Below are 27,614 nucleotides of genomic sequence, written 5' to 3'. Positions count from 1 at the left end.
TATGTGGGAAGCCAGTTGTTCCAACGCGTTGTGGACCCTCCCTCTTGTGAGGGATCAGAACTGAGATAAAGGTATGCTGCAGACGTGAGATGTTGCATCATCTCAAAAAAGAAACCGGTTGAATTGAGCTCAGGATGATATTTCCAACGTCTTGTTCATTTTGTGTGACAGATTGGGATTTTATCTGTTCAACCTTGAACTGGCATTGAAATGGATTGAGTCCATTTTATTTTTCTACTCTACAGACCTCTCTGTTCCCTAATTTGAGAACTAGAAAATGTTATACATCTCCTCCTCATAATCTTTTAAGGCGCTCCAAATTACATTACAAACAAGGTCAGAGCGCATTGAGAAATAATTAAGATTATCATAACAATTTTTAATCCCCCCAGCTGTTTTGACAAATTGCGTTGCTAATTTATTTTATTCATCGGTGCTGTGTGCAAATAAAACAGTTCAGGGTTTGACTCACAAAATGGATTAAACACCCCCCCCCCCCCCCTCCGTTGGTCGTGAATCCGTCTCTCTGCAACGTTGCAGAGAGTATCTCACCCTTAACCCCCACAATGCACTTTGGTCAGGTTCATTTAGGTGTGACCACGGGATTGGTCCCTCCGGGAGCAATTAGTTCTCGCTAAAGGATCCGGGAGGGAGGGGGGGGCAGCGAGATGTCAAACAATGGCTTCGCCCCTCGTCAGCCTGTTGCCCTCCTGAGAGGGTAAACTGCCATTGTGCTGTGTTCCTGCGTGACGACTCCCCAGCTGCATACAGCGCATTTCAAACTCACCCGCTTCTCTGTCTGATGCCATGATGGCAGGAGGCGTGTGTGTGTGTGTGTGTGGGGGGGGGGGGGGGGGGGTGGCACGTGAATGCATTGCTTGAGTTAAAAAGCGGTGAAACCATTGGGTGGTTTTTCAAAATGCAGTCGTCCATAAAGCACACGGTGCCTCTTTGTTAATCAAACTCCCAAACATGCATCCGACTTGTCGTCCTTTCTTCCCGCTCCCTTCCAAACCTTGACGGCGGGGGAGACGTCTCACATCTGAGCTGGAAAACTATCAGCCAGCTCCCAAAGACTGATGCAAAGCACACGAAACTTTTGAGAAAACAATGATGCCGGTGCTCCTTCTTCAAAGTCTCATTCATCTCTGCCAGCCACCCTTCAGCGCTGTCAATTAATTCACTGCACAAGAACAAAGCGCCCTGGATTTGTTCCTGGGATTGCAATGATTTCACCGGGGCGCGTCCTTTTTTAAGATTACAATGTAAATCCCTGTTAATAGCTAATATTAGCTCTATAGTTATTGGCGTTAGCATGTTGTGAGAGTAACGTCGCCTTCGACAGCGCTGATAAAAGTTCCGGGCCGTTCTTCTTTATCTTTATCTGAAGCACAAAGACACCTAGTGACAGGAAAAGGCTGGTTGTTATGGTTACAAGTTATAAATAGAGCTGCAAGGAGTGTAGGTGACAAGGGAGCAGGAGAGTTTCCAGGATGAAAGACGCAGATGAAATCCAGCCCACAATCCCTTGCTGCGGATCTGCTAACCCACAGCAGGAAACGTCAAGCGAAGACGCGCCGCATCAACCGCGCGCGCCTGAACACCTGAAAAACTCAAATCGTCTGCCTTTATTTCCCGCCGCCGTCTGGTTTCTTTTGCAAATGGCGTGCGGTTCATTGGTGAGAGGCCACAGTTTGAAGGTGTCTTGTTTCAAAACGAGGCAGCAGTGCGATACGGACGCCTTCTCTCGTCTGCCGAGGCCTCTCCTGCGATTTCTGCCACTTTGTGCCATGCACATTGTTCCTTGCCCCAGTGATCCAGCCTCCTGGAGGAGGGGGGGAGGGGGGCTTCTGATACGGTGCGAAATTAGAAGCAGCTCGAGGATTTAATGAAGAGGCGCTCGCTTGATGGCAGCACGCGCTTGAGACATTGCCAGTGGCCCCCACTTCAAAGCCGTCGATACGAGCTGCGACGAGATAAACGCGTCCCGGCTTTTTTCTCTGGTTCCGCTACACAGGTTTGCAGCCACGAGGGGCATGTAAGCGGTTGATCAGTGTGAGGTCGCGCTACTGGCCTTCAGCAACAGAGTCCCCCGGTTAATGATGCGAGTGGAAGGCAAGATAAGATGACTACCCCCCCCCCGCCAATTCCCAGCCGGTAACTACCGGGATGGCTCCCTATCGTCTACTTCAGGGTGCGCTGCCCTCCAGAAACCTGCTCTGAAGGTGCTCAGTGATCAACACCAAAAGGCTTAGAGGAGGACGACGCGTTTCAAAGTAATGTTTAACTCTCCTTGACTGCTGCGAACTCCCCCCCCACCCCCCCCCCCCAAAAAAAAAATTGGGGCGACAAAATGCCGGTCCTGAGGAAAAGTCAGATGACATTTGCAATGTGTGATTGGACGGGAGGGAGCGAAGTATTAGTTGAGTGCTCTGTTAGTCGCACACTGTGCTGGTCTGTGGAGATTAATGAAGGAGATAATGTCCTCAGCGGCATCGCTGACGCGTTCGTTTCCGTTTTCTCTACCGAACGTCCCTCCAAATTCAAGCCGCTGTCTTGGAGGAGCCCCTCCCTCCCAGTTGCTTTCAGACGGTTCGTGGCCTCGGATTCTAACTGCCACATAAGTAAATACTGTACTATATTTCCCCGAATGATAATAAACTGTACACTTGAACACACACTGACTTTTTGGGAGAAGGAATTGAAGAGATAATCTGTGATTGGATGCTAAATCAAAAGAAATCCGGACCACAACAAGCCAAGCAGAAGATTCCTGCTCCATTCCACGTTGTTAAAACAGAATTAGTTAAACGGTCATTTCCTTTCCCGTTGGTCGTCCGGATCATCCCAGCCGCACCAATAAAGGTCACTTGGTTGTGTTTTTTCAGCTTGGAAGGGAAAGGTTGGTTTTAATAAAGGGTAAAATCCTTCTCAGAATATGAGATCGTTCCTCATCCAGCATGATTAAGTTCAAAGATTAAAAGTTTGGTTGGACTTAATTAGTTTTTCTTCTATTAGTTTAAACCAGGTCTTATGATTTTTTTTTTTTTTTTCAAGTTGAACACCCTGCTGAAGATCATGCACAGTACGTTTTAATTCTCAGACGTTGTTTTGTCTGGTAACATCGAAGAAGCAATACTTCCTCACACAGAAAGAAGATGCATTCATGAGCATCTCTTCCCCTTTGTGTTGGATCTTTATTGACCGGTTTGAGTGCTCTATTGTCTTGAAGCACTGGCAGCTGCTAGATGTGGCCCCAGAAAGGGAGGTTTGGGGTCCACTGCTGGAACTGTCGCAAATGTGTATTGAGGGAATAAATCAGGTGAGAAGAAGAGTCGTTTTCTTACTTCTATACAATCAGACTAATTGTTTGCCAAATAAGAGTAAATGAGAAGTCAGACAGTTTTGCAGTTTAAAAGTGCACTGTTAAAAAAACCAGTGTCAAGTATGGTTTGTTTTAAATCATAAGTAGAGCTGTATCTTCAATTGCTCGATAGATGTGTCACTCTGTGTGACTAACCCTGTGTGACATTAAAGAAAAGCCTTGAGAACTCAGCATCCTGCTGGTTTACACTTTAAGCAGTGCACATGTTGGCAATACATAAATCCAACCCATTCCTATTGAGGCATTCAACCGACTGACAAGTCATAACGAATTTATTTAAAGTTCAAACCAACTGGGGTTTGACTGCAGCTCGTGTAGCTAAAAATATCTTTCCTTGGACACTTTGTCACGATAAAAAAACACAAAAAAACATTTGCATTTATTATCTTGATAAATGATATTAATATTTTAATCTCATTTTATCTCTGGTAGCAGGGGCAATTATTTTGTGCTGATGGAGTGTCACAGCTAAATGAATAACTAGTTGTCACAGCCCGCCGCTGAGGACGGGGGGGGCACCGCAAAGTCTGAGACTATATCCCCAATTAACTTCTGCACTCAATTCCCCTCTGGTGCGTAAATAACATTCGTGTTCCACAGTTTCTGTCTATTGAGCATGTTCTGCAGGGTTAGGTGCATTATCAACTCGTTGCACTGGCACGCACAGCGACTCCTTTATTCTCATTAATCTGCCAGTCTCCCCCAACTCTCACTATCTTCACCTAATGAGTATTTATGACCCAGGACTATCCGCTGCGAGCCTGCAAATACATTACACTTCATATTTTTAGGCACTTTCCCTTGTGCGGCTGTTTAGAAAAAAACAGAAGTAAAGTGTTTGAGTGGCAAAACAGCAAATTTAACGTCATTGTGACGGATTAATACAATTTAAACCATTAGCTGTCTGTTAAAGTGCAAAACACGGCGGGGGTTTCTCATGGCGTTGTAACTCAACATACAGCGGTGACTCAAAATGATGATGTATCAACCTTTCGCTGTTCATTTGTAGCGTTTCCCCAATTCTGTGTTAGAATTACAATGCACCTAATGAACAAGGCAGCCAGCAGTCTTTCCCTTAGCTTTTTTCAATTTCCATTTCAGTTTTGACACTCTTTGTTCCCCACGCAGCGTTAATCGACCTGAATTGGCATATTTTTCTCTGCAGTGTATCACATTAAATAAAACATTCTCATACATCAACATATCAACTCAAACATCGCATGAGCAGAGATTAACAACACTTCCTCTGTTATTGCCATATTTATTTTGGTCAATGGAAACACAACTGACCTTCAAACGCTCACACATTTGCATGTGGAATACGCAGAGCAAGGAACAGTGAAGATTACAGTCTTGGACAGCATCCAGTCAGGGAAAAGGAGAAGGAAGGAGGAGTGAGCGATAAAGACTGGGTGTGGGCGTGCATGTGTTTGCTTCTCAAGGACTCCTGTAGTTTGTTCAGACAGAACACCTGGCCTTTCCAGCCTGATGAAACCAACGCGAATCAGCTGCAGCTGATCTGCCGTTTCTCATCTCAACATTTTTTTTCTGTCAAATCATACCAGAACATAAAGTACAACATGCGCGGAATTGTCCAAAGAGAGACAGCTTAAGGTGTGGCCTGTCTGTGACCAAATAACCAATCAAACAGTAAGAATGTCCACCACCAAAGGACACAAAGCTTTCTAAAGCTGTTTCCATGTGGAAACATGGAATTGCACAGCTCCTATGTCTGTGAGATTTTTCATTTCATGAGCAAACTACCAGGGCTTTTTAAGTGCTGAACTACAAATTCAGAGAAAATCGGTTGACTCTACACAGCTCTCAACATGGTGACAACGGCCAAATATTAGATACAATTCAATCTATTCTGGCGGCAGTAACTGACATTAACTCTTTGCTATTGATCAGTCTAACAGCACGGTGCTTTAGCTGTGACTATAACTATTATTTCATCACATCGTCCCGTTCTTTCCCATGTTTCTCCTTCTTAACTCGTGCTTTGAAAGAGCTTCGCTCTGCCGTCCTTTGGCGTGCGGCTGTGGACGGATGGCGCCTCCGGCACAACGAGGATGACAGTGAGCGGGAAAGCGGATGCCAGCTGTACGCCCGCCTGTTGTAAACATTGGTCACTTTAGGCATTTGAACAAATGAACAATGCTGCTGCTAGGTAAAACAAATGCAGTTATACAATATACAAACCCTTAATTTGATCAAATCTAAATGAACATTTATACATTCTGTTATGGGTGTGTAAGGGGATGAGTTGAAGGTCTGAAAAATGTTACATAGTTTACACCCACTTCAGGTCAACTGCACTTGCTTTTATGGAAAATGAAAAAGAATATTCCAATACATCTCTAAATGCAATTTCCATGTCATATCATTGCACATTTCAATTTTTTTTCTCAATATCACCATTCCACAATGTGTGTATCGCCTCTTTTATTTATTTAGAATATATCCACACTTGTGGTTCAAGTATCCTCCATATATCAGCGTGCCGCGATGTGATTGGGTGATAACATCACGGCACAACCTCTCCCCCTGGTTATTCCCTCTGAGCCTAATGAAATGTCTCTCACACAAAAGTGCGACAGCTGATGACAATGAAAGAGTTTTTCCACAGTATATTTTCCACAGTAAGTCCTTAAACTTTGATTGATTGTCATTAAGAGAAGCATGTGTCAAATTGTCTCTACTCTTTCTACTCCCTAAAGCTGAGAGACATTTTGAGGGTAATAATGACTGATCTCGGGTCTGCCAAATGCCCAGAACACTAACACAGACGGTTGACCTCCACTGGAAAGAAGTTGCGTAATAATTGAAATGATTTAGCGGCTAAAGTGAGCGGCTTTAGAGCAATCCAGTTTGAGAACATGGAAAGGATGAATCGTGATGAAATGTGTGTGCCGTCCCTAATCCTCTTCAATCATAAACAGCTGTCCTGGGTTATGGATGTGACTGTTGCTTAACCTGGTGAGAGAACAGCCTTTGATCTGGATTTGGCTCGGCCCACACTAACCTGATCCCTTTTCCCCACCATCTGCCATACTTTTATTACTCCTGGGTCTTTTTTTCGCAAAGCTAAACAGCTTCAAAAAGAAGTTTAAATTCCTTTATGAGAATAATTTTTTGTGTTTTTTGTTTTTTTTTTAATCTTGGAGCGCACACACACACACAAACACACACACACACACACACACACATTTGTGTACTGGTTGTCGCCTTTCTCGACCGCAGTCATCACCTTCCTGAAAGGCAGTTATAGAGACATACGGTGGTTCTTGCAGCCTGCAGCGAATTGGTGTTTGAGTCAATTATTTTAGTATGAGACGGTGTTATTGTTTACATGTGTGAAGGTCAAGGCTGGAATTAATTCGTGTGAATTTATATGCAGTTGAAATAAAGAATAATAGCATTATCTGAATTTATTTATCATCTCTCATTCTGCAATGCATACTGTTTTCCAGTTTTCACTACTTAACATTCAGCTCACATAACTCTACTATTACACTAAAAGCTTCTCACTGGAACTATGCAATTTCCTTAAAGGACCACCTTGTGTGTTCCCACATTGTCACTTGTGCCTTTTTGACAGTGCTCATTAATGAAAGATGTATTATTTGGGTATAGTTTCCTTTTCCAGATTTATTAACAGTAGCCAACGGATCCAAGAGCATGCAGGAGAGGTTGTGTGTTTGCTTCTAAACGAGCACACTGAAGTAAGGACTTATTCCTGGGACCAGGTCACCTACATGCATCATTTTTAAATACTTGAATAATCAGTCACATGGTTTCTTATTGGTTAACGTGGTTAACGCTGATACTTGTTGTGGCCGGAGTCTGATGTAGACCTGTGAGCTTTCACAAGTGTGAAGAAATAATGAAATTAATTGACATCAAACTGTTTTTACATGGGGAAAGCGTTTTTTATGTCAATGAAAACCACATTTGTAGCACATCTAGATGTATGATTACTGTCATCTTACCGCATCCCAAACTCTCAGACCAGTTTGATTAAATGTCTGTGAGCCAATCGCAGTGTTCCACTTCATCTCGAGGAGATCACCACATAGTCGACAGTGATAAAAGAGAAAGCACAAGGAACAATTAAATCCATCGATCATATTGTTATCGCGCGGTATTTATTTTTAAACTGTGTTGAATGCAAATATGAACAATTTATAGCTTTTATCCTGGAATTCGACAAAAACATCCGTCCAGGATCCTGATGTCGTCAGAAGGGAAATTAATAAAAAAGACAGTTCTGATTTGTTTTTCTGATGATAAAAAAACGCTAATGATGCATCCCATTCAGTGTGTAAGCAGAATGTTAATATCAGGAGGCTTTGTTCGTGCATTATGCTGTGAAACATATTGTTGTTTATTTATGTGAGTAAAAGATAAATTGATAGATTTTATTGTCCCGAAGGCAATTTGTCTTACAGTGTCAGCAGAAATCCAAACAATAACTTAGAGGATACATACAGTACAATAAAAGACTATCGCAGGCCAACAGATACATTTCACACGTCGTAAAAAACATCTGGAGTCTCTGGCTAGCTTGCCCTTTAGGGCTTTAATGGACAAAGGAGTTGTTGAAGCGGGGGAGTCTGAAGCGTACTCAAGGTGGTACTCAACATGGGTGCGGTCTGAAATAACCTTCTGTCTGATGATGGTTTCATCAAAGACGCGTTGAGGGATGCTGTCTGACCCCCATGTTTTGCTGGTGATGCGGGCTTTCGGCTGTACACAGGCTGAGATGCAGGATGCTTTCAACTCACCCACCGCTCCTACAGGCTTAAAAAGACCAACAAGGACAGTAGGCAACCTAATCTAAAACTGACATGGAGTCTGACAGCTGCATCAGAGAGATTATGATAAAGAATAGAGAATATCAAATTCCATGAACAGCCTGTACCACGGCACAGGGACCTAATCGGGAACGATCAGTCCAATTTGGCAACACAAGGCTTTGGCAGCTCTCAGGTGGGACACCTGTCTCCCAACGCGATGTTTTCAAACACGTTACATTCTGGAGCCTATAGATAAACCGGTTGTATTTATCAAAAAACATTGAATCATTGAACAAAGCACAGATCTGACATTTTTCGCTCATTATCTTGATTCAATAAAAGTTGGTGGGAGGTCACCAATTGCAGCCTCTTCTCCTAAAAATGACCGTCCCCTGCCACAGAACTGCATCGTCCATTAGACAGACTATTTGGAAGAAATCAAACGTAGCAATTGACCGCCTGTTCTACTCACCAAGCTTTTTGCTCTGGTTGCTGGAGAGAAGACTGATCATGCAGCAGTTCTCTTTAGCCGATGGATTCGTAAGGCAGGTGTGCGAGGAAGGGATTGGCTTATATTGAAAACATCTTCTTGTCTTCATAGTTCCATCTCTGCAAAAGAGAACAACCTGTACTTTTCGAAGGGTTATTCATGCAGCTCTGAAGGTCTCCACTACCTCCTACAGCAGTGTTTATCTTGTTCAGCCCTTTTGAGATCAGCTTCCACTGACTACAGCGGACGTCTCACCGGCATATTAACAAGATGGAAACGAGCAAAGCCGCCTCTATTGGACCATTCATCTCTCGCTGTGGCATCTCGGCAGATGGAGAGGAATTGGCACGTCACATTCGTGCCACCAGCACCGCACCCCTTGGGGATGCAAACGTAGTGGCTGTCAGAACTTTGAAGGATAGAAGTCTTACAGTGAAGCTCAGATGACCGCGCACTGTTTTTGCAAAATACACGACTTTTTAAGTATTGTTATTTACATTTCAGTGCGTGAGGGACTGTCGGTGTGCTGATGGCTTGGTCTGCGTGCATGTATTCCAGCTGCCAACTCCTAAGGTCACCTCCTCAGTTATAAACGTGTCTAAAGAAAATGTCTGTTATGTGTTGGGTGAACAAATGTGTCCCATAGGCTTATTATGTAAACACCATATATCATGATGGACATCTATGAGATGATGTGCAGCCTGCAGCCTGCTGTGCATATGAGTATACACTGACCTTGAAAGGGTGCACATGTGACCTCAATAGTTCAATGCCACCTGCCAAAGCATGATTCATTTAGGCTGTCACACATGTGGTCCGAAATACTGTTTCCCATCCTACAGACACCATGCAACCCTCTAGGAAGAGCAACCTTAAAGGTGCAGTGTGGAGGATTTGGTGTAGAACCTGTGAGGCAGCAGATTGCTACCTACTGAAACTTCTCCCCGTGAACTGCACTGGCCAACCCAAAACATGTAAAGCAATATCTAGAGCCAGTGATTGGTTTGTCCGGTTGCTGTAGAAACCACGAGGAATGAAAAAGGAGGTGAAAAGGAGCCACACCACTGGCAGGTATACTGTATGCAGCTCGTTCTAAGGTAACAAAGGTGACAAAAACCCATCGATTGTTATGTTCAGATGATGTGCAATCATGAAAACATTCTTGTTAACGTTCTACTCCATGTCTGACAAATACTGTATATTGGGGAAAAAATGATCAATATAAACAAACCAAACAATCCCACCTATCTAATTAGGCAATACGGTACCCGAGGCAGAATGTATTGTCAATGGTGTCACAGTTCAAGGGGTTCGTTAGGGCCAACGAGTAGCGTAGTATCCAGCGGCGTTATGAATGGTACGTGAATAGTGAGCTGCCTTTCAGCACAAAGGAGGTGAAGCCACATAAGGTGCATCTCAGTAGCCCGTATGTGTGGCTGTTGCTAAGCGAAAGACAAACAGAAAATGGAAACATCACGTTTGATGGTTGTGTTTGTTGATGATAGCTCGGAGATAAAAAACTGTCAGGGAGATGGTAGATCTTTACTTCTATCAGTGGAACGCAGCACAACTACGCCACGTGTACAGTTCACGAGACAGTTGTGTATCTGCACACGAGTCGTTCCCTGCGCTGTTTTCTTATCTACGAGTTCGTCAAAGAGTCGAGGGACTACTGGAGTAGAGGGACTTGTTGTAATGAGTCCAGTGATCATCTTCTTAGGAGCAAACAATCACTAGGACTCCAACCTCAAACAGCTTTAGCTATCATTTCGCTTCTTCTGTTAGCCTCCCTCTGTGAAGTTGTGTACAAAGTGGTCAGTGTTTCTGTGCAGGTTGAATTCTGTGCATTGTACAGCACGATGTGCAAAGTGCAAAGTGCAAATTCTCTGTCTGTAACCAGCGAACAATGAAACAGTTGTAGCCGTTTCGGAATAATTCATCAGAATAATTAGCTTTGCCCCACAACCTGCAGTGCCTCGCATGGTAAACCAACGTGCATATCTTCCCTTGCTTTGCCATCCTGCAGTTTTGTGGATTATCATTATTATTATTATTGGGGAAGGACATCTGGTGAAAGAGTTCCATGGTCCTATTATCACACAGAGCCAAACATGCAATGCAAAAGGTCAGTAAACATCCCTTATTCAAGACATACTGGCACTCATTTAGTGATTATAACAGAACACACTTTGACACTTTGCAACACAATCCAACTGCAGACGGATGAAGAGGAAGAAAGTGCTTTAGATGATGAAGATATTTTAGACCTGAGGTAATTAGCATTTACTGTGATCTTTGGACTACTGTCACCATGAACCTAATGTAAAATGTAGTTCTTAACATAGACCCCGTTTCATATAAGCTCACATAATACATCTTCTGTCCACAGAGTTCCCCTTCTATAGGCTGACAGAAATCTTGCATCGAGGTAGCTTTTTCTCAAGCTACTTTGAATTTGAAGTATTGAAGGTTTGTTTGTGTATTTGTACCTTTTTCTAGCACCTCTCCTCCCTGACATTCACATTCTGGCTCCGTTCTCCGGTTTAAGTACAGCTTTACACTGTCATACAGCAACTTGTAGAAAAGTGCTTTCTGCATCGCATTTATGTGCCCAATTGGGTGGTGGTAACACAATAACAAATGGAGACCATGACTACATTTATGAATGAATAAATTGAACTTGCTCAGGGCATATGGGATACAGAAAAATCTTAAGAAAGAGCTTTGTTACCAACCATTGCCACCCATACACTAATTGGCATAATAATATAATGGTGTCAGTAACATGACAACAATTTGCTAATAATTGGGATCATTATGTTTGAATATTGTTCCAGAAGCAGTCTGGTCCATTCTCAGAAGGCCTTTGGTGAATTTCTTCCGATATGGCACAAGCCTCCACTTGGACTTGAGAACAAAGTGAAATGATTAGGGTGGTCAAAGGCCACCGTGACATCCGTCTGACCCGTTGTTGAGCAAGAGGTATCCCGTCAATGCTTTGAGTGAAAGGTCGCACTGATAAGAAGTGATCAAGAGTCACAAGACACCTTTTTGGCCTTTACACATGAACTCTTATGCTAATTGTGACGCTCTCTCACACAAATATCTGAAAGGGTAAAATGATGAAGCGATGACATTTTGGACCGACGTGCACGTGCACTGCTGCCGTGTCCGGTTGGCAAAGGCATACAGCTGCAAAGCTTGGTTCTTGTTGCTTTTATGGTGGCTAGATGCGTTTTTGGCCGAAGTTCGTACTGTCGGACGCCAAATGTCTCACTCACCAGCAGGTATTACAGTGAGGAGCCACTCAGCAGAATCCATCTGCCCGCAGGCAGCTTCTTACGTTTTAATTAAATCCTCTCCTTGTCATTTGAAGAGAGTAAATAATCTGCATCAAGGGTGCTTCTGCCACACTCCGCCATCTGCCTAATTGACCGGAGCAGTTTTGTAGGGGGAGCCATTGGGTTCGTTTCTGGATGAATTCTAAAGCCATCTCATTCATCCTTTGAGTCTGGCTTGGAGGTAAAAGGTCTGCAGCTTATTGGTTCAGGATTCTTATCATGTATCGCATTAGTGAGAAGGCTTTGGAACGGATCAAAAGTATCACCGTGTTCAGCGAACCTTCTCAAATCTATGCGGAATCACGCATTTGTTTGGCTGTTCCATGCATAGCTGATGGTAATATTTAGCAAAAATGAAGCTAAAAGCATCGCTTTTGTCTATCTCCTAATAAGCGTACAACAAGAGCAGCATTATAAATAATCTGCTGCTGTGGTAAAAGGAATTTATAATAAAACTAATTAAATAAGATTATTTTTGAGGCTTCATTTAATTAGACATGTCTGAACTGTTCTTTAGAAATAGTTAAAGGCAAGAATGAATGAACAAATGTCACGTAAGCGGTTAAGCCTTGTGCATCGTTTGAGCAGAGAGCAACTTTATAGTCACAAGCCTTTTTCTTCTGAATATCCTTCACTAAGAGATTTAAGCATGCTTTAACCTGGCCTGCATCTTCTATTCACTTCAGGCCATTTTCTCATCCTGACAGTTGTGTTGTCCTCGATGACGCTCCTCCCTCCATTGCCGACGTCCAACGCCCACAGGGAGGAAAGCAGGGAGTTCAAAGCCGAGCTGAACAACTGCAACTTGCAGCTGGCTCTAGAGATAAAATGTAGGATGCAGGCGAATTGGCCGGTGACATTGGTGGCTTGACGCCTGGTGTCCCAGAGTCTTCCTTTGTGCGACCAGCAGGAACACGGTCTCTCTGCCAGGGGGCCATCAGCGGGGAACCACCAAGTTGTGGGTGCGTAACGTTAGTGTGTATTCTCGCGGCGTGAATCAAGCCATCGGTTGGTCTGTGAATTCATTTGACATTCCTGCAAGTTTGTGGTGTTTTGCAAGAAAAAGCAAGGATGACTATTTTTGGATTGTACTTTGGTCTTTTCAAAAGTGGCCAATGAGGACATGAATTCACTGAGATAAAACTGCTTTTAGTTCAAATCTGGCAATATGTGCAGAGGGCAATGGCCTCATTTAACTGGGACCACATTGGCAGAAAAGGTGATGGAAAGGTTAAGAGTCTAATTTAAAAACATCCTGAAATCTAAATAAGTCTTCAGTGTTCATTTTAATGACTCCAAATAACGAGCACACACGTTCAACAAGTTTAAATAGGTAAGCATTACGTGTGTAAATACTTTATAACATGATTTCATATCTTTCCCTCCAGAACAGTTTAAGGCACATTTCATATCAACCTCTAATACGGTTCAAATAAACATTTAAAATAACCTAGATTCTAATTACCACATGCATTTACCTGCATCACAGATGTGTAGTCCTTCACAAAAATGTATTATTTAATAAAATCTGTTGTTGCTGTGCTACAAAAGAGAGTTGCATCTCCCCCTACTGTTTTTACTGTAAAAAAAAAACCAGGTCCAATCGGATCAAAAGGAGACAGTACTGTTTTTACTTTGATGTGTGACGCTGTAGGTTTCACTTTGTTTTTTAGAATATTAACCTATTAGCAGGATCTACCCACTGAGTTTATGTATAACAGTCTGGAATGGAATTATGTAAATCTATATGTAATTTGTAGTTTCAGGGGTTCATGGAAGGGCCAGAAAATACACAAACCATTCAGTGCTCTCAATTACTGTTGTCTTATTTTTCATAGCCGAATTGAAGGCTTCCCTATGTGTTTAGTATATTTCCTAACCTTTTGGCACTTGATAAGCAAAAATGTGTCCATTAGTTTGATAGCAAGTCCTCTTTTTTTAATCTGACTCCCTATTGTATTATATAATATTTAGCTGTATTGAATATTGTAAGGGCCTAAATAGATCATTGATTAATAACATCTGGCGCCTATGCATATGAACATAAACAGATAGTTTTCCCTGTAGATTATATGTTCTAATTCTATTTGCGTGAGCTCATATATATTCATGAACTTAGATCATTTTACTACCTCAGCACATGACAAAAAAAGAAAGAAAATAAAGCAGCTTTCCTGGGTGACTGTACACGGTCCTGTAACTTGCTTATTTCCGTTTTGAATTGGAAAAAAAAATATTGTGGTCTATAGTTGCAGATGATAAGGAAATAGACAGGGAGCTAAACCTGGTTAAAATCTGACTTATGTGTACTTGCTGCTCCCTGTTGCATTGTAATATATTGTGCTGTATTCAATATTATAAGGAGCTAAAAATACCCCCTTTTGTCTACGTATATTTTTGGCCACTGCAGTGCTTGAAATGGTGTGGCATTTATGAACACAAGCATTTTAGCTTTGATTAGTAGCACTTGTCTCTGCATTGTGTCGACTTGTCTATTCTTTCCAGCTTTTCTTTTTAACGTATTTTCATTTAGCTGGTGTTGCTTTCTCGTATCGACGGAAGCAGAATGAAAAAAAAAAAAGACGAAAATAACGTCTCGACGTAACCTGCTTCTAGATGTTGTTGTTTTTCCGAAAGACTTGAACGCAGCACAATCTATGTCAGCTGACTCAAGCCTCATGTGACTACTGCGAGCACGTGACCTTCCGTACCAGCACATCGACATGGCTGCTGCACCACAGTAAGTTGAGTTTTCTGCTCTCTGGAAGCGTTATAACGGAACAGAACGTGTGTATATGTTGGTTCGTGTGATAAGAGCAGTCTTGGTAGACTATTTTTAGTTTTAGTCCACGCCGACATTAAAAGGTCACTGAGCTAACGTTAAACAATTAAAAAAAGAAACAAGCTCGTGAGCCAGGCTGACAACGAAGCCGTTGCCATGCAGAGGTGTGACGTTGCTAACGTTACTGTGTCTCCTTCAAACTCCATAACGACGTGTTTAATTTTGTTCTTTCGACTTTCTACACAACTTCCATTGGAGCAGAGTTGTTAATTCATTACGCAGTCTCTGTAAAAAGAAGACGTTTTCTCAACAGGCTGACAAAGACTTTAACCTATAAAAAACCTAGAGATAGCACAGTTTTACCACTTTTAATCTGTTCATTCATTAAGCGTACTTCTAAATTCTGAATGTTGAAACTAAACTAAGCATACGTAAGTTAGCTAGATTTAAAACCCCCATTTATTTCCTGCTGTGAATTCTTTCAAGCGTTTTGTCCTGGGACGGGAAGTACCCAACATCCATCGTGAATTAACGTTATACCTGTTTCTGTTTGTGCATCACAATGTGAGGAAGTCGATTTGTGTTTAAAAATAAATGTGTCAATGAGATAGTCGAGGATGTCATCATTTTTCTTTACAGTATTATAAGTAAAGCATAATGTAGCTTTTCACATGCATAGTGTCTCTGCCAAACCTGTGTTACGTGCGTGATTTAATGCTCGTCAGCAGTATAATTGTGTTTCAGGAACATAAAATAACTGCTGATGAATCAAGTTGCGATCATGGAACAATAACTAGCCGTGCAGACTTGGTGTGATCATTTGATGACGGGGGCCAGCTATCTGCTGGGGTGGTCATAAAGTTATCAGCACAAGGTGATCTCTGCCAGAGGTCGGAACAAACATCTCATGACATTATGTGACACTAAAAAAAAAAACAGTACACTATACATTTTAAACGTGTGTGTGTGTGTGTATATATATTGTATAGTTGATAAATATTTATATTTACACCTGTTTTTTGTGTTGTTTTGTCTTGTTCTTGTTGTGGAGAGCAAAGGATAAAACAGAGTCAAATTCCATGTATGCAAAGGCATCAATGGCCAATAGATCTGATTGTGGTTCCTGAGCTATTCCCCTGCAGGGTGATTGGCTGGCAGTGTGGTGCGTGATTATGTGTACTTCCTTCATTAAAATCCTAATTTACCACCTCACTTTGGTAAGGTGTGGCAGTTACACCTGGAAACTCTGCTATCCAGCTTTATATGATCCAGAAATCAGTGAAGCACAAAATGCTATTAGGTTATGGATTAACCTTTGGTATGATCCGGGCTGAATCAAACATGTTTTGTTATCTTATCTGCAAACCCGTGGGCCAAAGACCGTCATTTATAACAAGGGCGTATCGCTTACAAGGTTGTGTCTCCCTGTCCATACAACTGTTTACGAAGACTGGTTGAGTCGCAGTTCATGCACTTAGAGAACATAAAGCATTATGGGTCCCCTCCCCTGGCTTCCAACATCTAAACATACCTTTCCTGAATTTGCAACTGAAGCTTTGGATGTCATTATCATGTATAGCAAGCGCTCGGATCATTGAATGATTGAGATTCAGTTAATGCCAGAATTATTTGAGGCCTCGTGCAATGTGTGACCAGTCAACTCTGATCTTGACCCAGAATCCTTCAGTTGTCCTTCCAACCTTTCGTAATCCGTCTGTCCTCCCGTCCCGTCTCCCTGTCCTTCCAGAGCCCTCTACTGGCTGGGTAAGGACACCCTGAGGGTGTCTGCCGCTCTGTTCGCCGAGAACCGCCGCCGACTGTGCAGAGCGCTGTCAGGCAAAGACGGAGTGGTGCCGCAGTCCCTGGTGTTGCTGCAGGGAGGGGAGCAGAAGCAGAGGTACTGCACGGACACGGACCTCCTTTTCAGACAGGTAACGGATCTCGGCTCGTTTTTGGGTCTGTGTCTATGTGTTATCTGTCCATCCATCTACAATCCCAGAGGAAGCAGCAAGTTGATGTCCCTCCAGCACGCCCCGTGTCAGTCACTTGTGTGGCTGCTGCTGCTGCCAAATCCCCTCCTTCCCCAAGTGAAGTCCAGTTCTTAGCTTCTACGGCGGTGTGTTAATCTCTTCACTCTGTCAAAAATATGTGGGCCAGCCACTCTGCAGAGAAATCACTTGTGTTCGTGATCTCATTTTCTTCTTTCCCCGCTCTGTAATTGGCTTTGAACCGAAAGCAAAGGGGGCACGTAATGAGTTTTGTTCGAGCTCTGCATTCACCTGTGTGAACCGGTTCTCTGAGGACAGCATCTCGTTCCTACTTTTGTCATCATCTGACCAGAGGTACCTTTTTTTTTTTTTTTTTGATAATCCCCCTCACTAATGGTCTGTCTGATTCTCCCAATTCTGCAGGAGTCTTTCTTCCACTGGGCTTTTGGAACAACCGAGCCCGACTGCTTTGGAGCCATTGATGTGGACTCTGGCAAATCCATCCTTTTTGTTCCCAAACTGCCTGAAAGCTACGCCACTTGGATGGGAGAGTGAGTCGCACTAATCTTCAAAGAGCGGCGCACTCGGCCAACAATCTCCACGGCCGCGAGCCGTAGCTTGTGAAGGAGGGCCGACAAAGTCGTGGGCACCCAAATAAACGCATTATATCGGTGTTTGTATCCTTATTGGTGATGCCTACAAGTTCAGTTCTGCATGCATCTGTTTCTAGAGATTGACTCTTAAAATACTGAATGAGTCTTTGTGTTTGTCGACTTTACCGTTTTGTTTTTTTAATGTCTTTTGGATCTGTTGACAGGATCTTTCCCAAAGAACACTTCAAAGACAAGTATGCTGTGGATGAAGTGCAATACACCTGTGATGTAAGTGTGTCTTTTTTCCCTATTCAGTAACTGATGTTCATTCACCTTCTAAGGAAGTTAATACGACTCCGTACAACTTTTTTTCAATATATAAAGGTACAATTTAATTATTTGATATTTAGATTTTTTTTTTTACCCACAGATCCAATCTCTAAAACAAAAATGATACATTCCTGCTCAGACCGTCTATAATTGCCTATTTTGAGAGTTTAGGAAAAGGGTTCAGTCTATCGGTGTTGACAGCAGAATCCCAGGGGAGCTAAATGGGCTTTTGACATCTCCAGAGCACTTCTGGGGGTGTGCGTGTTAACAAATCAAAAATAATTTAATCTGACTTCCATATAACAGCCTGCCTGTGTCTCTGTTTGAAAATGATCACATAACGTTCTACATTCATTTCTATTATTACACTGCGACCTTTCCGTGACTCATCCTGGCGACGAGGTGTTTTCACATCGTCACAGCTGCCAGAAGATTCCTTAATTATTCACTGGTTAAGATGTGCTAATTATCTCTTCAATCACCAGCTGATTCTTCAGCAACAACAGTTCAACACTTGCGGGTGTTATGAATAAAAACAACATTAATGCCTCTTCAATTTAGTGAAAATCAGTTGCGTTCAGAATTCAGTGAAGAAGTCCCTGAAATCGGAGCCAGTTCATACATTTTTTTTTTTTACACACCCGTTTAGTCGATTCGATTTGTATTAATTATAATTGCAATGTTGAAATAACACAAGCGTCTCTGAGTGCTGATTCCGGGATCTGATCCGACGTTCAGAGACCTTTGACCTGCAGACTGGGAGCAGGAGGAAGCTGACGCTGCTTGTCTCTGCTTCTAATGAATGCCGTCGGCTTCCTTGCAGATTGCTGATGTCCTGTCCAACCGGAGACCAGCAGTGCTCCTGACACTGGTGAGCCCATGTGGTTTCCCTGTATTTTCGCGTGATTGGACAGCTGGTGGTTCATGGTTTTACTTCGTGTCAGATGAGCGATTTACTGGACCAATTTTCCAGGGTTTCACTGAACCGAGTCGAGGATGCTAGTCTTTAACCCTGTGAACTTGGTCTTCTTTCTCCAAAATTCCACTGCTGTTGAGACAGTCATTGGCGCAACAGTTTTCATATTTTTCCCACGGCCCATGAACACATCATGTGACAAACACTTCAGCCAGAACAAGTAAACAATGGTAGAAATTAAGTCAAACATTTCAAATCTCTTCTCAAATATCCTGCAGTCCTCCCAATAAGTAAAGCCAATCAACACATGAGCTCAAGTAGTTAACAGCCACAAAACATCTGCCTGAATCCTTAACAATTTTTACAATGTTAAAAGACCTACATTTTTATATTTTATGTAAAGCACAGTCTGAGGATAAATGCTCACCATCTACCCAGCTACACAGAGGTTCTGAGTCATCAGCTGTTTCACTTCCCTTTGTGTGTTCTTCTCCATGCAGCGAGGTCAGAACACCGACAGCGGGAGCATCTGCCGCGAAGCCTCCTTTGAAGGAATAAGTCGGTACGTTTAATTGGCGCCACTTTGCATTGAAGTAGTTCCACTTTGTAGAGGAAGGCTATAACCGAGGACACAATAGATTCTCATGCATTGCACTGGAGGTTTCTGATTAACCCAAATCTAAAAATAATTGAACCAAGCAAACAATCTCACTTCAGCTTGTTATTGTCAATTATTTGCAACGTTACTATTGTTCTCTTCGCTTCTTTATTCTGTTCTGACCTTAACTGCTTTGAAAATAAGTAGTGTGCTGTTCTTTGAACCTACATCTGAACAAAATTGCATTTGATTTGTAAGAACATAGAAATGTTTACTGAGGTTACGTAGATTTGGAGAGATATGTCAGGTATGAGGACGTTGCAAGTGGGAATTTATTTTTTTGACAACCTGTGAAAGGGGATAAAAGCAGAACATAGCCATAAGATTCACTCCATTTTTCATGTTCCTTTTTATTCTTTCTTCCAGTTTCAAAGTGAACAACACTCTTCTACACCCAGTCATTGTGGAATGGTAAGTACCTAAAGTGCTTCAGAATATTATACACAAGACTGTCCTGTCCTCTCTCCCTTCATTACCTCAACATGTCCTCAGATGGACTTTACCTCGTTTCAAATCATAGATTTTGGCAAACAACAGCTGCCCAGTGAGGTAATTGTGTGTCTGCAATCAGAAAGGGGAGCTTTCCTTCAGCTGGTTTTATTTTCCCCCCGGCCTGCACAGGCGTAATGAACTTCGTGCTCGCCTGGTTGTCCTTGGCATTAGAGCTTGCGCTCTCCAGATAAATTGACATTCTCTGAAATAAGGAGGAATGCTTCTGGGGCACATCTCCTGGGGAGGGAGAGTTGATTGAACCCCTCTGCCGCCTCGCCTGCACGGAGCTCACAAGGCTCTCCTAATAACGGGCTGTGTTTTTTGGCCCTTCATTAGTGTAACTATTGGTTACCACTGCCTTCTGTTATTTATTTGTTTCCGTTATTGTAGAAATTCTTACATTATTGTATCAAGGACCAGCTGATGCTTTCCTGGCGAAAGTGAGAAATGGTGATATCACCGGGCAAAAAACGTTGTCTCTCGGCTTAGATTTAAATCAACCTCTGGTTACTTTAGAAACCGTTTCCGTAGCCTTGCAGCAGTTGATTGAAAGAGGTTCCCGGCAGATCTCATTTATACACAATATTCCTGGGAAATATGGATACTTGAAATGTATCCTCTATGTATAAGGTGCCTATATTAGAAAGGTGAATTAAAGTAAAGGTCCCCATTTCCTCCTTTTAGCTCAGTGGGAATGGAATAAATGAATCGTGTGCGTTCTGGGGCTGTGCATGTGACAAAGTGGCATGGAGCATGGTGCATGGAGCAGAAATGGCAGCGCAGATCCCTCACTTGTGGCTCTCTCTGTGTGCAGCCGTCTGACTAAGACTGATATGGAGCTGGAGGTCCTGCGCTACACCAACAGGATTTCCAGTGAAGCCCATAAAATGGTGAGATCCTTTATCGGGATCAGAAGGAGCATGTGAGAGTGTGTTTGAATGGGCAATGCCTTCAGTTTATTATAGTTTAAGAATAAAAGAAAGGAGCAGAAAGAATATCCAATTAAATGGACAAACGACACTCAAAGTACGGAAGTATCAGGCAGCTTAGTTTAAAACTCGCCCAAAGGGTTCGTGGACCTCGGAGGCTGTAAACTGTTTAGATGCTTATTGATTTCAACTTCATCCAGTTACTGGGGGGGGGGGGTTGGTAACAGAGATAGCCTTTGACCAATAAGCTTTAACATTAAAGCAATATTTTACCTCTGCAGAGAGGGCTGCAGGAAAAACAGAAAACGCCCTCCAAAATCAGAAAGAGCTCGAGGTCACTGTCTCTTTATGTTGATGTGTTGTGAATCCTGTGTAGACTATGCTTGAGTAAAAAATACACACTTCATTATAAAGCATTTTATGAAGAAATTGGGGAAGAAACAAGACTTGTCAAGTCCTAAAGTAGCTCAGAGAGAAGGTTCTTGTTGCTACTTTGAAGGAGCGATCGCTGACACTGCATTAAAAACCATAACAGTTTAATCTAACTGACATATTAACCCCCCTGTAGATCATGAAGAATGTGAAACCTGGACAGAAGGAGTATGAAATGGAGAGGTAAGTGGGCGGGGGGAGGGGGGGGGGGGGGTCCTGTGTCCTAATCCTGGGACACCAACGTAGAGAATTTTGCCGAGTTGGGCTGCCGACTACAGCGCATGTTGAGGGTTGAGTGCTTTGCAGGGGGAGGGGGGGGCCAAGGCCATGTGAGGGACTCCCGCTTGGTCTGATGAGGTCAACAAGCCACGGAACTTCCAAACAGGCCGATTTTAATTAATTCACTTTTCGAGCAGCTGTGATAACGGGGATGTCCTTTTGCTGTGTCAGAGGCACCAGATCCATAGACATGTTTGCTGTGCTGGGACATGTGATGATTTAAGAAGAAGGGCCTAATGTATTTTTAAATAGCATGCAGTCAGATAGAGGGCAGCGAAACTCCTTCAACTGATCTCTGCTGTGCTACAGACTGCTTTTCTTTTTTTTTTGTAATCTTCTCTGCAGCCTCTTCCAGCACTACTGCTACACCAAGGGAGGGATGCGCCACACTTCATACACCTGTATCTGTGGAACGTAAGGCAGTGCCAGATTTCTTTTCGTCAATCTTCTCTAACTGAAGTTGGAATGAGATTCCTCCAGAGATGCAGAGCATGAGTTGCACCAGTGCTGCTCTCTCTCTACTCATCTGGACTATGGACAAGCAATTCAGAGACCCTGTCGTTAATGACGCATTGGCCTTGTGTGTTAAAGGCCAATTAGTACTACATGGGATTAGTGGTTAATGGCTTCAAATCAACACTTTCAAAGGTTCGATTGATTGGAGTTATAGCTGATGTATTTTTCAATTCACACACTGTGTTTTATCTGTTATCCAGGGGAAATAATTCCTCCGTTCTGCACTACGGCCATGCCGGTGCTCCGAATGAAAAAACCATCATGGAAGGGGACATGTGGTGAGTAGCTGTCAACACTTTCATCTGTGATTGCCCCTCCTGATTGTGTTGAGGAGGCCACTCTGAAGCCCTACAAGTTCTCCTAAAGGCCGTTGAAGAGACGTAGATTCTGTGGCTGAATCCGTTTTGAAATCTTGTCCCCCTCAGTCTGTTCGACATGGGAGGAGAGTACTACTGCTACTCCTCAGACATCACGTGCTCCTTCCCGGCCAACGGGAAGTTCACCGCGGACCAGAGGGCCGTCTATGAGGCCGTCCTCAAATCCTCCCGAACTGTCATGGCGGCCATCAAACCAGGTTGTCATCTTTTATTCAGTTTAGCTATTGAGTACACACCACCGGCATAAAGTGTTCGGCCTCATATTAACTTGACCAGGAGAGAGAGAGAGAGAACTTTTTCCTTTGATGTTTTTTAGTGTGAAGACCTGAAATAATGCCTAATCTTCAGAGACGTGATAATATGAAAATGCATGACATGACTTGTTGTTGATGATGAAAGAGTCCCTCTTGTTTTACTGCTTTAGCTTCTTTTGAGCTGAATGACTTTCTGATGAACCCACACGATTCCATGTGTACATTCTGACCCGGTTTAATGGATGACGAGCATTAACAACAACTTCATATAAATGGACCATCCTCGTTGGTTTCACATACTCACAGTAACCCTAAAATGAAAGTCCGGGCGACAGAAACTCGTGTCCCTCCTTGACGAAGCGGCTTGTGTTGAAGGTGTGAGGTGGACCGACATGCACCGCCTGGCTGACCGCATCCACCTGGAGGAGCTTGTGAAAATCGGCATCCTGAGGGGCAGCGTGGAGGACATGTTGAAGGTTCACATGGGCTCCGTCTTCATGCCCCACGGCTTGGGACACCTGCTGGGCATCGACGTCCACGACGTGGGAGGATACCCTGAGGTGGGCATGGAGGGCGGGACTTGTGAGATCGCATTCAGCCGTTGGTTAGTGTATAAAGAGAAAACACATCCTTGTTTCTCCAGCATAGACGGCTCATCAATAATTGAGAGAGCGCTCGGTGCACAAGCGAGAGGCCAAGCTACAGGTTCAGGATGAGGGCAGCAGAGCCGAGGGGCAGGTGCTGTTTAAACTCTGAACACCCAGGTCGTGGTGGAGGATTTTCTACAGTTATGCACTTTGCACAGCTGAATACAGAAGACCGTTAATCCACAGAAGGTAGAGGTAGCACGAGGAACCTCCGGGTATTCAACGGCAGGCGGTGGCGCCGTGGGAAGTACGCGGCGAAGAGGGAAAGAGTCGGCTCGGTTCAGTGAGACAGTCAGACCGAAACGATCCGTCACCATTGATCTCTATTCACAGTGTGACTCCGAAGGCTTAGCGCCTCGCGTCAAGTCTACACTGTCATTCATCCAAAGGAGGAAACCACAAACCATCACAAGGGTCACTTTGTACGTGTGTTGCCGGGGTTTCAATAAACTGCGCTGTTCGTTCCCAAGGGGGTCGAGCGCATCGACGAGCCCGGACTGAAGAGTCTTCGGATGGGCCGTCCGGTGCAGGAGAGGATGGTCCTCACCGTGGAGCCGGGCATTTACTTCATCAACCACCTGCTGGACCAGGCCCTGGCCAACCCGGCCCAGAACTGCTTCCTCGACAGCCAAGTGCTGGCTCGCTTCCGAGGCTTCGGAGGGGTCAGTGTGCTCACGGCTTCTTTTGCTTGTGTTTGTTGGATTGGATTCACAAGAAAGGGTTAAAGAAAGTTTTTTTGTTTTGTTTTGTCCTCTAAAGATTAGAAGCCTAGAGATGGAGAATTGTCCATTTAAAGTTTAAAGTTATGCAAAGAAACTTCTACAATATATTACAGCAGGGAAATGGTTTGGCAATTTGTTGAATGGTGCCTGTAGAGCGTAGTTTCTTTTTAAACGTTGTTTTGGTGGTCACACAAATTGGTCATTTTGGAACCTGAAAGTTCCTGAAACTGAGAAGTGTTCTAACGGTCACGCCAAAAAGATGAATATTATTTCATTAATATTAATATTAATAACTGAATGCCACAGATCTGACCTCTGTGTCACCACCTTCGGCAGGTTCGCATCGAAGATGACATCGCGGTGACAGCTGATGGCATCGAGCTGCTTACCTGCGTGCCTCGCACTGTGGAAGACATCGAGGCTTTCATGGCCAGTCCTGAAAAAGCCTTCAGCCCCGTCGTCACCGGTGACAAGTTGTGAGTGACGTCTCACTCTGAAGAACTGTGACGTCATTGCTTTCTGCAGATCAATCAGACACAAATCAGTATTTGTAGTAATCACGTCTCCTGGAAAAATACATTTCGTTGAAAAACGTAACTCTTTTCTTATGTCGCACTATATAAAAATAAACTTTTTAATTTTCAACTGTGTGCAAAAGTGTTTGTTTTTAGTGATAACGAGCCCTTAGTTTATAGCAAAAGAACAAAGCCACAGTAAAGTGTCAAAAAAGTTGCAGGGTGCAGTATGTTGTAAAAAGTAGGATAGAGTCTGCTTGGCAAAAAAATATATTTTGTTGGAAAAAGTGGAAACACATGTCACAGCATAGTATGTTGAGTGAGTTAGAAACAATCATAGTAAGGTCTCATGATGGAAAGAGGTGCATCCTGTCAATCATTCTAGTTACCTTTAGGGGCGGGGGCACATGTGAGGGCACCTGTGATTTGACCTTTGAAAGATTATTCGCTGCACAAAAAATAAAAATCTGTTTTTTTATTTTCTTGTTATTTTTTGGCCTCAAGGAGAGCCTCTGGGGCCGGGGCTTTGCCTCTGTGACCCAGCGGCATGTACCCATGGCAGGAGTGGTCCCCCGCTGGGTTTAGCGGTGCATCTTGTTGGAAAAGGAGTGGTATGCCGCTGTTCAAATGGCATGTACCGTTTCCTGAAGGCAGGTGCCACTTGAGGGCTGAGGTCCATTGCCGCTTTCTGATCCACACGTAGATGTCACGCACGTTGGCATACACCACTTATTCAACTGTGTATTGTGTACTTCTCAGATGAATACATTAATATCATTAATTTCCCTCTGTGATCTGTTTTCGGAGTATGAAGTTAAACCTGCCAGGTGGGGGTGCTAATTGACCAAATATATTGAACCTCTGCTCACACACAGAGTAGTATAGTTTAGATCATATTTAATATTAAATGCACATACATCCAGTTGTATGCTGTATATAGATAAATAGATCTAGACGTTGCCATGGATTCAATATCCTGCAACGTTTATTAAATGTGTGGTCGTTTTATTATGGCCCTGATTTTAATTTCTAAATCCTTGCATATTCCAACAAGAAAAATTAAAATAGGTACTTTCCTCTATCTGGATGGTGTGTTTTCCTACTTTTAAAAAGCACTCGATATCGATAGAAAAAAAGAATACATTTCCGGCATCGCATATTGTGAAGAAGACTAGTTAGCGGGACAGGAAACGGTGCGGCATGTACCTTTGACATGTATAACGGTACATGCCGATGGGAAATACCACCGCTGGCATCGGTACGTTGGGTTTAACGCGTTTAACTCTTTGACACAATGTATTAACTCTGCAATAGACCACACGCATCAAACTGTGGACAGGGAGACAGCTCCATGGTAATCTAAATAAAAAGGTTGAAATCGTTTTTAAACCTTTTATGTTGAGCTCATGGGGCTGATTGACAGTTGATTGACGCGCCACCTGTCTGGTATCTGCTTAGTTGCAGCTCAGTAGTCAGCGGTGTTATAAAATAGAGTAAAGCAGCTATTTTCATTAAGTCTATGTCGTCTTGCTGCTGAGGCTTTCCAGTTTCTGTTGTGTGTTTATTATTCATATTCTGCCTGCTGCCAAATACACGATCTGTTCCTTTTATTTCCCACAACATAAGAAAGCCCTTGTAAGAAGTTAGCATGAGCTGGTGTATGTAGAGAAGGAGGAGGAGGAAGAGGAGGTGACACTATCTGGAAGAGCAACGTGACGTGACCAATGATCTCTCTAAAGATAAGTTCCTCAACCAGGGCTGTGATAGTAACACCAATGCTCATGGAGGATACACAACAAATGACCTTCTGGGGCCTTCTTGTGGCTCTTTATGGTACAACGTTAATGGGCGTCGTCCTTTGGCCACGAGGAGCTGGCAGCAACATGTGAGCGAATGTAGAAATCAGCACAGCGCTTACATACACTCAAAGAGATAAGAAGTGGGTCACCTGGCCCGCCGAGATTCACTGTGCATCACTCGCTAATGTGGAAAGCGGCCTCCTGCAACACTGCCGCAGTCAGCAGTCAGCAGCTATCTTTAAACTACCAGCGTTGACAAGGACTCATCATCAGCACACTTCAGGGTGCAGGGGGCATTGTGACTTGTGTTGGCAGCTATTGGGTTGTATTTTGGAAAAGTGAGCCTATAGTAAAGAGTAGTAAGTCCTACAAAAAGCCATTTCCTGGAATAGTATACAATGTATTGATATAATGTTGGTTCTCTAAAGGTCAGGGTATGGTGAACAAAAGAAAACAGGAAATTTACCACCTGAAAAATAAATGTCTTAAATGTCAGCATAGTTCCTAAAAAAAAAAAGTCACAGTACATCATAAAGTAAATATATAAAAGTTACAGACAGACAGAGCAAGATATAAAGATATAGTCTGTTTTTTTACAATGTCTCTTTTTTGTATACAATAGTATAAAGCATGCATACACAAACACACAGTAACTATTACTCTACAATCAGTTTGGGGGTTTTTTAGTAGCAGATTCTCTCAAACTGAACTAAATAAACAAAGTTCAATATTAATCTGGACACTACTTGTCATTCCACTGTCTAAATATATTAAAACATTTTGACATTTTAGATGCATCAAGTCATCATGTCTTTTGGATAAACAAACATTGGACCTTTGGAATACTATGGCTGCTATTTATAAATAATAATAAAGGTAATACGATTAATAATAATTGTCACGGTTTGGGTTCTTGTCTTGTTTTATTTTGTAGTTTCATGTCTCTTGTGTTCCTGGGAACCTTCACTTCCTGCCTTGTCCTGTCTTCCCCTGTGATTGTCTGCCTGATCGTTTCCACCTGTGTCCAATCACCTGCACCCCCCCCGCCCCCCCTGTGTATTTAAGCCCTGTGAGTCTCTTGTCTTGTGTGGCGTCATTGCATGTCGATGTCAGAGGGCCTGGTACGTGTCCCGTCAAGTCCCCCATGCCATGTAAGTCTTTTGTTGTTTTCAAGTCCTTGTGTTTTTCTTTATTGTTTTCTTGCCCTTTTTTTGGTTTGGGGAGATTTTGAGTTTTGCCTTTGACTATTAGAGTCCTTTTCTTTTTAAAAACTCTGCGTCTGAGTCCTCCCTCCTTCCCCACGACCCGCCCGTATTGACTATAATAATGATTGAAATAATGATAATATGTATTTATAGTTATTTCTACCA

The 27,614-nt window shown here is 43.1% G+C and overlaps 1 protein-coding gene across 1 annotated transcript; it reads left to right on the top strand.

Annotated features, from left to right (window-relative positions):
- The first annotated feature begins 14,623 nt into the window (after positions 1–14,623).
- Positions 14,624–24,575, top strand: pepd (peptidase D). Its single transcript, XM_037451782.2, has 15 exons — positions 14,624–14,755; positions 16,545–16,728; positions 17,209–17,336; positions 17,603–17,666; positions 18,532–18,579; positions 19,125–19,186; positions 19,649–19,693; positions 20,589–20,664; positions 21,272–21,318; positions 21,760–21,828; positions 22,131–22,208; positions 22,356–22,504; positions 22,937–23,121; positions 23,679–23,870; positions 24,267–24,575. The coding sequence occupies exons 1-15, from the start codon at positions 14,739–14,741 to the stop codon at positions 24,408–24,410; spliced, it is 1,488 nt and encodes a 495-aa protein (XP_037307679.2). The 5' UTR covers positions 14,624–14,738; the 3' UTR covers positions 24,411–24,575.
- The last annotated feature ends 3,039 nt before the right edge of the window (positions 24,576–27,614 follow it).

The sequence above is a fragment of the Pungitius pungitius genome, chromosome 4 (genome assembly GCF_949316345.1).
Source record: "Pungitius pungitius chromosome 4, fPunPun2.1, whole genome shotgun sequence".
Taxonomy (NCBI): domain Eukaryota; kingdom Metazoa; phylum Chordata; class Actinopteri; order Perciformes; family Gasterosteidae; genus Pungitius; species Pungitius pungitius.
Note: the sequence above shows the minus strand (reverse complement) of the source record. Positions and strands in the feature narration are given on the sequence as shown.